This window comes from Bos taurus, chromosome 22 (genome assembly GCF_002263795.3).
Source record: "Bos taurus isolate L1 Dominette 01449 registration number 42190680 breed Hereford chromosome 22, ARS-UCD2.0, whole genome shotgun sequence".
In the NCBI taxonomy this organism is placed as follows: Eukaryota; Metazoa; Chordata; class Mammalia; order Artiodactyla; family Bovidae; genus Bos; species Bos taurus.
The window spans coordinates 37,906,337-37,921,434 of NC_037349.1; the positions used below are offsets into that span (position 1 = coordinate 37,906,337).

General features: G+C 41.9%; 1 protein-coding gene and 1 pseudogene across 3 annotated transcripts in view; both read right to left on the minus strand.

Annotated features, from left to right (window-relative positions):
• The window catches only part of LOC104975550 (high mobility group protein B3-like), a 58,769-nt pseudogene extending 46,815 nt beyond the window's left edge, over window positions 1-11,954 (minus strand).
• Window positions 1-15,098, minus strand: part of SYNPR (synaptoporin) — a 300,699-nt gene that overhangs the window by 124,850 nt on the left and 160,751 nt on the right. For all 3 annotated transcript variants that reach the window (XM_005222694.4, XM_015459525.3, NM_001046506.1), the window contains 1 exon segment: window positions 11,868-11,992. In XM_005222694.4, the coding sequence (XP_005222751.1) occupies window positions 11,868-11,992 (125 nt within the window).

A 15,098-nucleotide genomic window follows, 5' to 3' on the forward strand; every position in this document is an offset into this window, starting at 1 on the left:
ACTGAGTTCCCCGTGCTATAACGTAGGTTCTCCTTGGTTATCTATTTTATATACAGTAATGTTGTTGCTGTTTTTGCTTAGTCTCTAAGTGGTGTCCAAATCTTTGTGACCCCATGGACTGTAGCCCACAAGGTCCTCTGTCTATGGGATTTTCCAGGCAAAGAATACTGGAGTGAGTTGTCACTTCCTTCTCCAGGGGATCTTCCCACCCTAGGGACTAAATCTGCTTCTCCTGCATTGGCAGGTAGATTCTTTACTGCTGAGCCATCAGGGAAGCTATGTAAGTAGTGCATATATTAATATTTCAATATTGAAAGAGTGTCATTTGCAGACACATGGATGGACCTAGAGATTGTCATATAGAGTGAAGTAAGTCAGATAGAGAAAAACAAATATCATATAATATTGCTTATATGCGGAATCTAGAAAAGTGAACCTGACTTTGAGAGACAGTGTGCAGTCCTGACTCACATCCAGGCCTCTGAAGTCCCACAGCTGGGTCCTGGAAGAGGAATCAGGAATCCAAATGCTAGCCTCACAGATGTCACCATTTGCAGCCTCAGGCTCCCATGCATTTACTTTTCAGCTCTGTTTGCCCAGCATCTGGCAAGCAAGGCAGTTGAGCATCTGCCTCCTTTTTGTTTGACCCCCGTAGTCCCCAGAGAATTCAGTTCCTCTCATGGCTCATAAGATGCCATTCTTTTAGGGATGGGTAGGGCTAGGGACTGACACCAGCTGAACATCCTAAAGTATACTGTGAGACTTCTGGCTGCCTGCTTGATAGCTCTGGGGGATGTAAAGAATGCTCTTACATTCCTCTGGTTCCAAATAGAAGGAAGCAGAGATGGAGGTTAATGGGACCCTGGAGCAGACACCTAACATTCCTGATAAACATACAGAGAGGTATGAGTGGGATGTTTCCTTCTGATATTCCTAGACTACTGCTAAATTCCTTTATCCTTTTCTAGGCAACTCAACCCCAATCCCCCAACTCCTGCCTCCAATCCTAGGAAAGGAAGCAGCTGAAAGGAAGAACTGGAACTTGTCTTTTATAACTTCGAAAAAGAGCAATGTGTGCGTTCTTCTAGGGAGCAGGGCTTGTCCCAGGTAATGAGGCTCTGCCCACCACACTCCCCCATGCCTGCTCTGTAAAATGACACACAAGGAGACCGAAAGCTACATAAAAGGCTCACCCAGCATACACTGATTTAATCTCTGCCACTTGTCACCTCCCTATGGGAGCTCAACAGAAACAACAGCCTTCATCACATAACCTACAATTATTTTCAATGCATGCCCAAATCTAGGTTTTAAAAAGCCCTGTTCAGATTTTATGGGAATAGGACAAATATCAGAACCCTGTGAGGGTGAAAGAAAAAGACACAAAGAGTAATTTTGTTGAATTTTTACATCTCTGTCTGCTCTCTCTGAAGCAGCAGTGGCTGGGGTGCTACCCAGGTTCTTGGCCGAGGTTAAGTATAACCATTCCTCTGGAATGGAAGTTAGGAGAGTGTATTTCTGCTCTCATAGAGTCAGAGGTCTAACTAACTCTCTTAAGAAAGCTTCAATCCAATTTGCACATTTTGTAGATGAAACTGACGTTCAGAGGGGAACTCTTTGCTGGCCATTGCCTGTTTGTTCTCAGTTCCATGACCTGCTCCTCGCCTGCTCTGCTCTGATTCTCAGGGGTCAGATTTCCTTTCCCACTGGCTTCCAGTTAGTTTGGGCCAATGGGAAGATCTGGTGGGAGGCTAGAGGACAGAAGCAAGGGAGAAGCCAGAATATCTGGCCACCTGCTTGATAGCTCTGGGGGATGCAAAGAATGCTCTTACATTCCTCCAGTTTCAAACAGAAGGAAGCAGAAATGGAGGTTAATGGGACCCTGGAGCAGACATCTAACATTCCTAACACGTAACATCCACCCCCCCAACCCTCTTTCTCCTGCTGCTTTGGGTCGCATGTCCAGAGTGGCTGCATTTCCACCTTGGTTCATTCATGTTCCTCTGAACACCTCCTCCATCTGTGGTCCCAGCTTTTGCTCACTCGGGTAACCCATCTTGTGCTCTGATAAGACCAACTTCTCCCATTATAGCCTCTTGCCCAGGGGTGAGTAAACTTTTCAAAGAGACAGATAGTAAATCCTTCAGGCTTTATGGGCCAACAGGGAAAACCAAAGATATTTTGTAGGTACTGTACACATACAATGTTTAAAATGTAATCACTAAAAAATATAAAAACCATTCTTAGTTCATGAACTAAGTAAAAGCAGGTTGTAGGCTGGCTGGATTTGGCTCAAAGGCCTAACTCTGCCACCCACGCTCTAGTCTTAGGGGTTGTGGTGAATTCCTACAGTCTCTAATCTGTGAATTGCCTCCTGATATGATCATGAAAGCCCAGCCTCTCTAGTTCCCTATATTAACTTAAAAAAACTGAATCACTTGGCATGTGGTCTCTTTTCCTGACTGTATATGGGCAATAACTTGTTTCAAACTGTATTCCATGAGTGGAATTGTTATCTACTTCATATATTTCTTATTGCTTTCAGAAATGCATTGTGTAAGTTTCCATTCAAGTTAACTCTGCTGGCTGCCTACCTATGTTTTGACTACCCTGGATGACATGCAGTGTTGTAAAACAAGTGACCCCTCCCAAGGGGATGCTCAAGCTAATGTTGGGAACAAGAAACTAAAAATGTTAAAGTTGATCCTCCTACTGACCAAATGCTGTCCAACATCACTGACAAAAGTGATGAAAAAAGCTGCGAAAAGCTGACAAACCAGGCTGGCTTGAAGATGAAAATTTCCATAATAGCTAAGGCATGGATGACCATGCAAATCTGATGTGTTACATACCACACAGACCTTCCCCACTGCTTCCACCTGTGTCTAAATCCCCACTGTCCCTTCCCTGATTGCCTGCAGCTGCCTCCCAACCAGCCTTCCTGACTCCCACCCCTGCCACACACTCCCTTAAGACTATTTTCAAAGCTGCAAGCCAGGTCTTTTAAAAATATAAATTGCATGGCTCCACTGCTCAAAACCGCCGATGGCTTCCCATCCTACACACTATAAAATACCAGTTTGTCATGCTCTCTCTCCTGACCCTGTGTGATCCAGCTGCTGCCCACTTCTTCAAGCCTGTCTCCCGCCTCCTTTCCTCTCCTCCTTCCAACCTAGCAGTGCTGGTGTCCTCGCTGCTTCCCAGACTCTCCCCAGGCTCAGATATCAGGCCCCTGCACTGGCTCTCCCTGTCCCTGGAATACACCCTCGGGGATCTCCAAGGAGTAAGCAGCTGTCTCTTCCTCTCTCTTTTAATTCTTGCAGGTTTGCACTCCTCTGTCACTTCATCGGACAGTTTCTCTAACCAGCTAATCTAACATAGCTCAGCTTCTCCTTCTGTCCACTTCATCGTCTTATGACTTCAGCATGGCCCACGCTGTTCCCTTGACTTAGAACATTCTTCTCTCCATTCTGTGAGTCTTTTAAATTTTTTTTTTTTTTTAAAGTTGTTACAATGTTGGGTTTAATTTCTGCAGGACAGCAAACTGACTGTTTGCATATATATTCTTTTCCATTATGGTTTATCACAGGAGATTGAATATAGTCCCTTGTGCTATACAGTAGAACTTTGCTGTTTATCCATTCTATATATAATAGTGTGCTTCCCTCGCCACCCCTCTTCCTCTCCTTTTTTGACTGGTTTAAATGCCATTTTCTCAGGGAGGTCCTTCTGGATCATTCTATATAGGTAGGTGTCCTTTAGCCCTCTCCATTTCACATTTTTTGTACAATGTTCACTTTTTCTTATGCACCAGCACTACTGTAAGTGTGTGTGTGTGTGTGAGTGAGGATGTGTGTTCTCTGTCTACCTCTTTACTGTCTTTCTCCCATTCCCAAATGATTGTCAGTTTCATGAGGGAGGGGGCTATGTCCACTTTACCAACCAATACATGTCAAGTGCCTATACACTGCAGGGCCTTGTACACTGTAAGTGTTCAATAACTATTTATGGAGGGAATGAATAAATGATCCAATGTGCGATCAGTCACAGACCTAGGAGAGATGAGATGGCCCCACTGTATAAGAGACCACTGGTTGCCCATCCACATCTCTCTGGTATTCACCATTTCTGTATGTGATGATGGCTTTCTAAAGTAAGCATCATGACCCCTGCCTGAAGGCTTTCATGGGCTGCAAGTGCATGCTTGGTCTGCATGCAGTGCCGGGGAGTTAATGCCTATAGGGGCAGCTTTTGATGGCCAACAGGAGTTGCTAGACAACTATCCCCAGCTTTGCCATTTGCCAGAAGCGAAGCATGTTATTCATGGTTTCTCACAAGTCTCTGCTGTGCCAGATGACCACCAGAGCACCCTGCTCATTAAGCCAGTGTTCACTGACCTCCTTCCCTTCCTTGTCTCACTACCCGATGACTTACTGGTATTTCCAGGGATCATCCTCCAAGAAAACTACAAATCCTTGTCTCAGCATGCGCTTTTGGGAGAACCCAAACTAACACATCCTTCCATGGAATCCCTCACCACTATCCTTTAGGAGAAGTGTTGCAACAAAACTTTCCCATCTAGCAGTTGCTCACGTTGCCAGGGTAATCGTGGGATGGGATTGTGTGTGTGTGTTTGTGAATGAATTCTCTGATGTTTTAATTTAACTGGGTTCATGGCAGCAGCCACATTTTTTGTGAATTCTGTAGACAGACATTCCCTATAAATGATAGTTCCTCTCTTTACTGTAGATATCTCCAAATAGGACTGTCCTTGTCCCTGGTCTATAACTGTACTCTGGGCCAGTTCCTTGCACCAAATTCTACTGATAAAATTAACAAGGACAAGACACAATTCAGTGAATACCTGATGTGCACCAGACTCTGTTATACAACTTGTACGACCTACTTAAATGGTCACAACCATACTACAAGGAAAGTACTCTTATTTCTTTCTTAGAGTTTGAAACCCTGCCCAGGGAGGCTATCACTTGCCGCAACTGCTGGGTGGCAGAGTCTGGATGTGAAGCCAGGGATGCGGCCAGAGATCCACCATTAATTTTTTGGCTATACCGTCTCTCAATCTCCCCAACTCTCTGTCTCAGAGACAAGCCCCCCCCCCCCCACCCAGGTCTTATCACATCCACAATTTACTGTAAGGCACAAAATTAACATGAGATACTATAGTTATAAAGTTTCTGAAGTGCGTGTGTAAGTCGCTCAGTCGTGTCTAACTCTTTTGTGACCTCATGGGCTGAAAGAAGACCCCCTCCAGGCTCTTCTGTCCATGGAATTCTCCAGAACACTGGAGTGGGTTGCCATTTCCTCCTTCAGGGGCTCTTCCCCACCCAGGGATTGAACGCACATCTCCTGTATCTCCTGCATTTCAGGCAGATTCTTTACCAGCTGAACCATTGGGGAAGATCAAGTTTCTGAAATTTTAGTCAAAAAAGAGTGAAACCATCTGGTAATGAGAAACAATAAAAACATGTTTAAATGTAATTGCAAATGCAGCATTTACTAAACACAAGATATAAAAAAATTATGGTTTTTAACATTTTTATTTTTCCCAATTTGGCCCTCATGGTGTAAAAAAAACGTTCATCACCTTTGCTCTAGGGTGAAGATCTTAGGAGGAAAATGCTTTTCCCCATGACAGAGCCAGCATTACCAGATAATGGCCTAAATTCCACAGCTTTCCTGGCATCAACCTCCATCTGACCCTATGTTCCACAAAGAAGTGTGAGAATCAGAGCAAGTGGCCAGAGTCATAAAGAGTGCTTCTGTTCTCTGTACAGTGCTGGGCAGCCATTGGTCAGCAAACAGTCCCAACGAGCCTTTCCTTCAACACAGAAGACCCACCATCAGATTCTGTTTCAAGGATCACAAAGATCAGATTCACAGTCTCATTCTCCCTTCTGCTCATGCCAAATAACCCTGGGAAAATCATGCTTGTGCCAGTGAGCCTTTTCCATTGTTCTGTACTTTGGGAGGCTTTCATGCTCCCATTAGTTTAATGAGAGAGAAAAAAAAAAAAAATAGAGGATGGAGAAGAATACCTTCGAGGGCAACCCAAATAAGCATCAAAGAGTTAAAGCAAGTTAATAAATGTGAAATAGTTCAATATGTACTCACTCTTCTAATGTCTGCATATTTGGGGAGAGAGAGATGGGGAAGCTTTCATTCTGGGTAAAATACAACCAACATATTTTCTTGAGGGTAATTTTGCAAATTAACTAGAATAATTATCTTCCTCAGCTCTCTATTTTTAATTACCTTTTCTTGATAATGAAAGTAAAAACAATACACTAAAAGAGAACTTTGTGAGTGCCAGGCCTTGCTTAAACCGTTTCCTATACATGATTCATTTCATGAAACACCGCTATGAAATAGGTAACACTGTCTCTGTTTTATAGATAAGGAAAGAGAGAGTAAGTAATACTGTTTAAAAAGACAGTAAGTAAATTCCAAAGTTCCATCTCTATAGTTCAAGCTACATTATGTTGCTTCAGTAGATTCACAGTATAGAAAAACATAAAACTTGTTGCAGAAAATCTGGAAAATGTGGGCAAGTATACAAAGAATGTTTGATGTACTCATAATCTCACCACCTAGAAATAAATGAACATTTGATACAGTGATCATGACAGAATCTCTATAAATATGACATAACTTTTGTTGTTATCCCAAATGAAAAGCTATGTGATTAATCACCAAATGTGGAGAATATATTTGCAGTGGACTGATTATAGAGTTCGTCTTAGGCAGAATTCATTTGGGAGATCTCAATGGATCACCTCCCAACTTTCAGCAATCATTTCATTTTCATAAGCTAAGGCTGAAGTACATGTACTATTGCTGTCGTTTAAGATGCCCTGAATGAAGAAAACCAAAGGTGACTTCAACTCTGAAATCTGAACTGTAAATCACTCAAGGAGATGTTATGGACTAAAGGCTTTGATTTCTGACCAATTTGAAGCAGTGCTCAACATGATTGACAGTGGGAGGAAGCAGGGATCTCTCTATCATTTATCTTTACCTCTCTGTCTATCCATCCACCCACCCATTCACCCATCCACATAATTCACATAATGGTACTGTCTTAGGCAGATTGGTACCGGGAAGCAGATCCTGAGATCAACATTTGAGCGCAACTGGTATTTGGAAGATTCATCTTTGGAAACATCAATAGGGCAGTGGAGAACTGAGAGAGGAAAGGGAAAACAGGTAAGAAGAGGTGTGTTAATGAACACGGGGTGGAGCTACCCTGCTGGGTACTTCGGAGAGCTTAGTGTGGTAGCCCATGAGAGGTGAGGAATTTGGGATATTTATCCTCCAGTTCACACTTGTCATTGGATGAGAGCAGCTCTAGGAGTCATTAACTCCCCAGCATTTCTGGCCTGCCCTGCATACTAACCAAGCAGGTTCCTGTGACTAGAGAAAGCCCTTTAACAGCCACATGGGTTTACAATAAAAAGTGTAGGTGTAGATGTGAATTGTGAGTGACTGAAAAGTATGGGCAATGTCAGTATGTGCTATAGTCCTATAGTCAGCCAGTATAAACAACAAAATTGGAGTCATTATATATATACACACACATACACATATATATGTATATACATATATATAGTCTATATATAAGCTACAGTCCTGTAGTCAGCCAGCATAAACTAAAACAAAATTGGAATCATTATATATATATACATACACATATATACATATATATATATGTATATGTAGTCTATATATATGCTATAGTCCTATGATCAGCCAGTATAAACTAAAACAAAATTGGAATCATTATATACACACATATATACATATATACATATATGTGTGTATATCCAAAATCACTGCAGATGGTGACTGCAGCCATGAAATTAAAAGACGCTTACTCCTTGGAAGGAAAGTTATGACCAACCTAGATAGCATATTCAAAAGCAGAGACATTACTTTGCCAACAAAGGTCCGTCTAGTCAAGGCTATGGTTTTTCCTGTGGTCATGTATGGATGTGAGAGTTGGACTGTGAAGAAGGCTGAACGCCAGAGAATTGATGCTTTTGAACTGCGGTGTTGGAGAAGACTCTTGAGAGTCCCTTGGACTGCAAGGAGATCCAACCAGTCCATTCTGAAGGAGATCAGCCCTGGGATTTCTTTGGAAGGAATGATGCTAAAACTGAAACTCCAGTACTTTGGCCACCTCATGCGAAGAGTTGACTCATTGGAAAAGACTCTGATGCTGGGAGGGATTGGGGGCAGGAGGAGAAGGGGACGACAGAGGATGAGATGGCTGGACAGCATCACTGACTCGTTGGACATGAGTCTGGGTAAACTCCGGGAGTTGGTGATGGACAGGGAGGCCTGGTGTGCTGTGATTCATGGGGTCGCAAAGAGTCGGACACAACTGAGCGACTGAACTGAACTGAAACATATATTTTATATATATATATATATATATATATATATATATATATATATATAGTTTTGTATTCTGCTTTTCTCCTAATAAATGCTGGGAGCATTTCATGTCCTTACATGTTATTTGAAAAAATGACTTTTATTGGTTGCCTATCACATTTTATTTAACTGATTCCTTATTTGGGGACACACAAGTTATTTCTAATTTTGAAGTACTTAGAATAATTCAACAATAAATATTTTCATGCACATATTTTTCTCTATATCTCTGGTGCCTAAGGATAAATTAATCAAGGACAATTTTGTTAATTATCTAAAGCAAGGATTACCAATCCCGTATCTATAAGAATGCTTGAAATTGATGGAAAACTTTTGTTTTTTTTATTCTGATGGGTGTCTCCAGACATAAAAGTGACATAACAACTTAATTTATTTTTATTATGAATCTGCTCTTAGTCTCTATATTCAGTTGTTCTCAAATGATGGAAGATTTTTATACCTTTATTATGGAAAACTTTATTGCTGTCTAGCCAAGGTGGCAAGTTTATCACCATGCCATCGAATGAGATGATTACTTTCCAGAAGCAGAGGTGAACGCCTTCTCTACAAAAAGGTCATTAATAACCTTGCTCTCTTTCTTCACAAACATCATCTCATACAGAAGTGAAGTTGCTCAGTTGTGTCCAACTCTTTGCGACCCCATGGACTGTAGCCTACAAGGCTCCTCTGTCCATGGAATTTTCTAGGCAAGAGTACTACAGTGGGTTGCCATTTCCTTCTCCAGGAGATCTTCCCAACCCAGGGACTGAACCCAGGTCTCCCGCATTGCAGGCAGATGCTTTAACCACGTCTAAGCCACCAGGGCTTAAGGAAAAATGGTTTGATCCTTAGCATTTTGCATTTTACTTATTTGAGGGAAAAATACCAAATTCTATTTTCCATTCTCCAACAGTCTGGCATGCTTTCTTTCCTATTGAAATATCTCATGAAATTCCTTAATGACTACCATTTGTTCCATCCACTGGCCTTTTAATTTTCACTTCTTCACTTATCTGAAGTGCTGAGTTGGATCACTCATGCATGACATATCCCTATTTTCCACGAAGCCTACACTTGCCTAGTGGTCCTCTCTCTTTTTCTTTTGGCTCTTCTTGTTCTCCCTCAGTTATTCCTCTCCTTCTTCATTTCTTCTACATGTGAATATCATCCATTGCTTAGCCCTGTGTGCTTACTCTTCTATTTCTCTTGATGACCTCTCTTAGTTCAGGACCTATTTTTCACTCCATGATTATGACTCTTGGAGCCCCATTTGCAGGCTCCCCTCTCACTCCTTATATGGGATTTAAGCATGAAACTTCTTGATAGAAAATAACTCAAACCTGGCATGATCAAACCTAAATTTATCGTCTTCACTTTAAAATGGTTCTCCTATTATTTTCTCTTTGTCTTTCCTTAACCCCTTCCCCCTATTCAGTCATGATCATGGCAATTCTCTCTTCTCCTAGATCCCCTTTCTTGAGCAGTTTGCACACATTGCCTCAGTTATTCGACACAAAAGCCAAGGAGTTCCTCCAGAACCTTCAGACATGTCAGACATTCCTACCCCAACTACCACTGGTATGCTGCTGCTAAGTCACTTCAGTCGTGTCCAACTCTGTGCGACCCCATAGACGGCGGCCCACCAGGCTCCCCCGTCCCTGGGATTCTCCAGGCAAGAACACTGGAATGGGTTGCCATTTCCTTCTCAAATGCATGAAAGTGAAAAGTGAAAGTAAAGTCGCTCAGTCGTGTCCGACTCTTAGCGACCCCATGGACTGCAGCCTACCAGGCTCCTCCATCCATGGGATTTTCCAGGCAAGAATACTGGAGTGGGGTGCCATTGCCTTCTCTGACCACTGGCATAGGAAACTCTTATTACTAAATTACCAGGCATTCTATGGTTAGTATTTCTCTGCTTTGGACTCTCTTATTAGTTTATTAGGAGAGAATCTACTTGAGCAGAGGTGTTTGTAACTTGTATTACTGTACAGTTCTTAAAAACCGTTTAATACATTGGTGTAAATGCCACGTCTGTGTGATTCATTGCCTGTGAACTGAGACATTTTTGTTTTGGACTAGGAGAGGTTTACTAGATCGATATGTTCCATGATATATTAATCTTCTGAGATGTTCAGTGAGAAAGGCTTTCTGTGGTCAGATACATTTGGAGAAACATTGTGTTCTTGGTGATTCAAAATGTGTATTAAAAGGGCAAAGTGCTAAGAAGTATTTCTTAAACTTATTTTATCAAATCATTTAATGATTCTCCAGCTCTTTCTCCTCTCCTCCCTCCTATTCTTCATCCCTTTCCTCTTTCTTTCTCTCTTCCTTTCTTTTTAGAAACATTAAATATCTAGGGTTCCGTGGGAAAGATTTTGGAAAACACTGTACTTACCTGTTTAAGAAAAGTTTTTAGGAGCAAATTTCTACCTTTCTCTGCATTTACAGAGCCAGCACTGTATCTGGCACAAAATGACTGTTTGACAAATGTTTGCTAACTTGAAGTGCACACAAGAGAGTATATTAATAAGAAGCCAAAATATTATGTTGAAAGTTGTTCTCAAAAATCACACCAGTTTTTTGGTACCAAGCATTTGGTAGTTTTACAGAAACGAATCATTTAGATTTTTATTTCAATTAATCCACTTTGGATCATAACCACAAGACATCTGACTTGGGACAAATCTTGATAGGTATATAGCCGTTATTTTATAGACAGGTCTTATCTTTCATCATGAACTTATAAAGAGGTTGAAAGAATTATCTCAAGCAACTTAAGTATAGGAATAGAGATGTCAGTTCTGGGCATACCCTGGGTAGGCTCAAATACTGACTTTGCCATTTACTGACCAAGGGAAGCTGGGAAAATGTACCTGCACCTCAGATTCCTCATTTGAAATGGTGATGACACCTGTACTCCCCTTACAAGGTCATTGTGATGACTTAATGAGATTAAACAGGTGAAAAGCTAAGCACAATGTCTAGCAGATGGAAACACTATTCCCTATTAATACCATTAAACATATTATCAGCCAGGACTGCATAGTTGATATGAAATGAAAGGTGACCACACAATTTTAGAGAGAATTTGAGAGAACTCATGAAAATATGGATGGGGAGGAAGGAATTGTGTAACTGAGGTTTCCATATTGATAAAACTCCAACATTGGGCCATTTGTAGCAGTTTGGGTTGGGGAGAAGAGTTCATTCTGGTTTAAAGCTACAACTCCCAGAGAATAACTTTTCCCAGGGTAGGGTGCTGGATGGGCATTTTACTTATTTGGGCATTTTGCAGGCTCAGGGAGAATCCTTTCTTTTTACCCAGAAATTCCTGGGAGATTGTACCTTTTTTAAAAGAAACCACAGAAGGAACAAAGTTCCCTGCCTCTCTGTAAGAGGGCACCATTCCCTACCTGAATGGGTAGGCAAACGCCACGTCAATGCTGAGGTCACTTTCCGTCTTGTTGGCACAGTCCACACTCAGCCGCAGGCCTCCAGAATAACCACCGCATGTTGCAAATGCAAAGATTGCAAAAAGCTGGAGAGAACAAAGAAAGAATAGAGAAGGCAGCTATTAGAATGGTGTTGATCTCATGAAATATGTCAACAGGAGGTTAGTGTCTACATTGAGAGAGGTTAGGATGGCAAGTATGACCATCCAAGTATGGCATCATATATGGTTTAGGCTGGAATGAAGGCCAGGATGATGATGGAGAGTGGAATGGTGGGGTGTGAAAAATTGCCTGGAAAGCTGGAGTAATTTTGCTCAGAAAAATTAAATACAAGGACAAAATATCTGCATTTGATATCAAATATCTGTGTAAAGATGGTTAGCATCACCAACTCAACGGACATGAACTTGAGCAAACTTTGGGAGATAGTAAAGAACAGGAAAGCCTGATCTGCTGCAGTCCATGGGGTTGCAAAGAGTCAGAAACAACTTAGTGAGTGAACAACAGCATCTGTGTAAAGAACTGTCACACAACAGAAGGTAGAGATGTAATCTTACATCAGAGTCTCTGGAAAGCTACACACTGAGGGATTAATGATAGATATCTCCATGTGGGGAGAATTTCAGATGTTTCCTTGCTTCCTTCTTTTTGGTTATCTGTATTTTCTGCAAAACACATGTTTTGTCTTTTGGAATAATACAGATTTTTAAAAATGCACAAAGAATTTTAGGGTTGATGGGTGGAGGAAGTGGCTGCTGCTGCTGCTGCTGCTGCTAAGTCGCTTCAGTTATGTCCGACTCTGTGCGATCCCATAGACGGCAGCCCACCAGGCTCCCCCGTCCCTGGGATTCTCCAGGCCTAAAATGTGCTATTCTGGAGCACAACATCTCAATATATGTCAACCTCAAAGCATCCTTCATGGTTTCATCTCTGTTTTACTTGCTCTTTCAAGAGTCAACTATTAGAAGGTTCAACTGATTACCAACTAATATCAGTCTATCCTAGCATAAAACATGCATCTATGATAATCAGGCAGTGAAAATTAGAAGCAGGAACTCAAATAAGTCTTCGAGAGAAAGAAGATATATCTGGGAGGGTGAGAATGCCCTAAGATGGGAAGAAAACAAATACCAAACTTTGGAATTCACCTTCTTATAGTAGCTTGGGTTCTCATTAGCAACACCAGCTTACTTTGCATGCTGCTGCTAAGTCGCTTCAGTCATGTCCGACTCTGTGCGACCCCATAGTCGGAAGCCCACCAGGCTCCCCCGTCCTTGGGATTCTCCAGGCGAGAACACTCGAGTGGGTTGCCATTTCCTTCTCCAACGCATGAAAGTGAAAAGTGAAAGTGAAGTCGCTCAAAGCGACCCCATGGACTGCAGCCTACCAGGCTCCTCCATCCATGGGATTTTCCAGGCAAGTGTACTAGAGTGGGGTGCCACTGCCTTAAGGAATTACTGTGTAAGGGTTTTGTAGTCTAAAATGTGATCTATCCTGAAGAATATTCTTAAGTGTATATGAGAAAACTGTGTATCCTGTTCTTTTGGGATGGACTAATCTGTATTTATATATTAAATCAATATGCTATAATGTGTCATGTAAGACCAATGTTTTCTTACTGATTTCCTGTCTGGATGATCTCTCCATTGACATAAATGGGGTGTTAAAGTCCCCTACAATTATTGTATTGTTGTCAGTTTCTTGTTTTTTGTCTGTTAATATTTGCTTTACCTTTGGATTGATCTTTCTTATTATGATATAATGCCTTTCTTTGTCCCCTTTTACAGTCTGTTTTAAAGTCTATTTCATCTGATACAAGTATTGATACTCCAGCATTCTTTCTGTTTCCACTTGCATAGAATATCTTCTCCCATTCCTTCACTTTCTGTGTGTATCTTTAACTCTGAAGTAGCTTCGAGGCCCAAGTGAGGCTATTGTGGGTTTGCTGGTATGTAGGACTGGACCCCTGGAGCAGGAGCCACCTTGGAGGGGTGCCAGTGTCAGATGGGAATGCCTGTTGGTGGAACGTGACAGAAGCTGCTTTGGAGGAGCCAGCTGGGGCAGATGGGATGGGCAAGGTAGGTCCTCAGGGATATACCAGGCTGGTACACATGGTATTAGTTCAGTTGATGGAGAGTGACAGAAGTGGTACACACCAGGGTTGGGCCCACTAGGGAGAAGGAGAGTGTTTTTTTTTAAATGGCACCTGCCAGTGTTTCTGTCCCTGGAGGAAGTTCCACCAGATCTCTACCCTCCAGCACATGTCCTAAGTTTAGTCAGTGAATCTCTTTCTCCTGTGACACAGGTGCTCTTTAAGCTGCTGTCTCTGTGCTGAGACTTTGAGCAATGAGCGTGTGTGTGTGTGTACTCTCCAAGAACAGAGTCTCAGTTTCTAACAGCCCTCCAGCTTTCCTGGCCATAAGCCCCTCTGGCTTTCAAAGTCAGATGTTACAGAGGCTCGTCTTCCTGGAGCAGGTCCCCCAAGCTAGGGAGCTCGACGTGGGGCTCAAAGCCCTTGCTCCACAGAGGAAACTGCCATAGCTGTGACATTCCTCCCTCTGTGGGTAGGTTCTGACTAGCTCATGCTTCTGTTCTTTTGCCCCAACTTGATGAGGCCTTTTCCTTATAGATTCTTAGTTTTAGAAAACCTGGTCTACTATTCTTCAGGTCATCCTCAGTGACAGTGGTTCTGTAGATAGTCCTAGATTTTGTGTGTCTGTGAAAGGAGATGGGCTCAGGATTTTCCTACTCTGCCATCTTGATCCAGAATCCACCAAGTTATTGGTTTCTAAATTCAGTAATTTAAAATAGAAACAACTTGACCAAATGATATTATAGACGTAGTAAAAGCAAAATGTGTTTATCTGTGTTAATGTGTGTAAAGCACTTAGAACAGATCCTGGTACAGAAAAAGCACTTAATAAATGTGAACAAGAGATATCACTCTAAATAAATGTGTATGAGATTTTGGTAAGATCTTGTAGGACATAAAATAGGAAGTTTAGACTTCCTCCCTAGCTAAATCTATATGACCATCAGCCCCAATGAACCAACATACAAACACTCCAGAAAACCTTATTTTTTTCCTTTGTTAGCTTTCTTTCCTAGTTTATATCACTGATGGGACTTGCAGAGTCATTTAGAAGGTACTCCAACCCATCATGAAATCTGAGAGTGATCCACTCAGAGCAC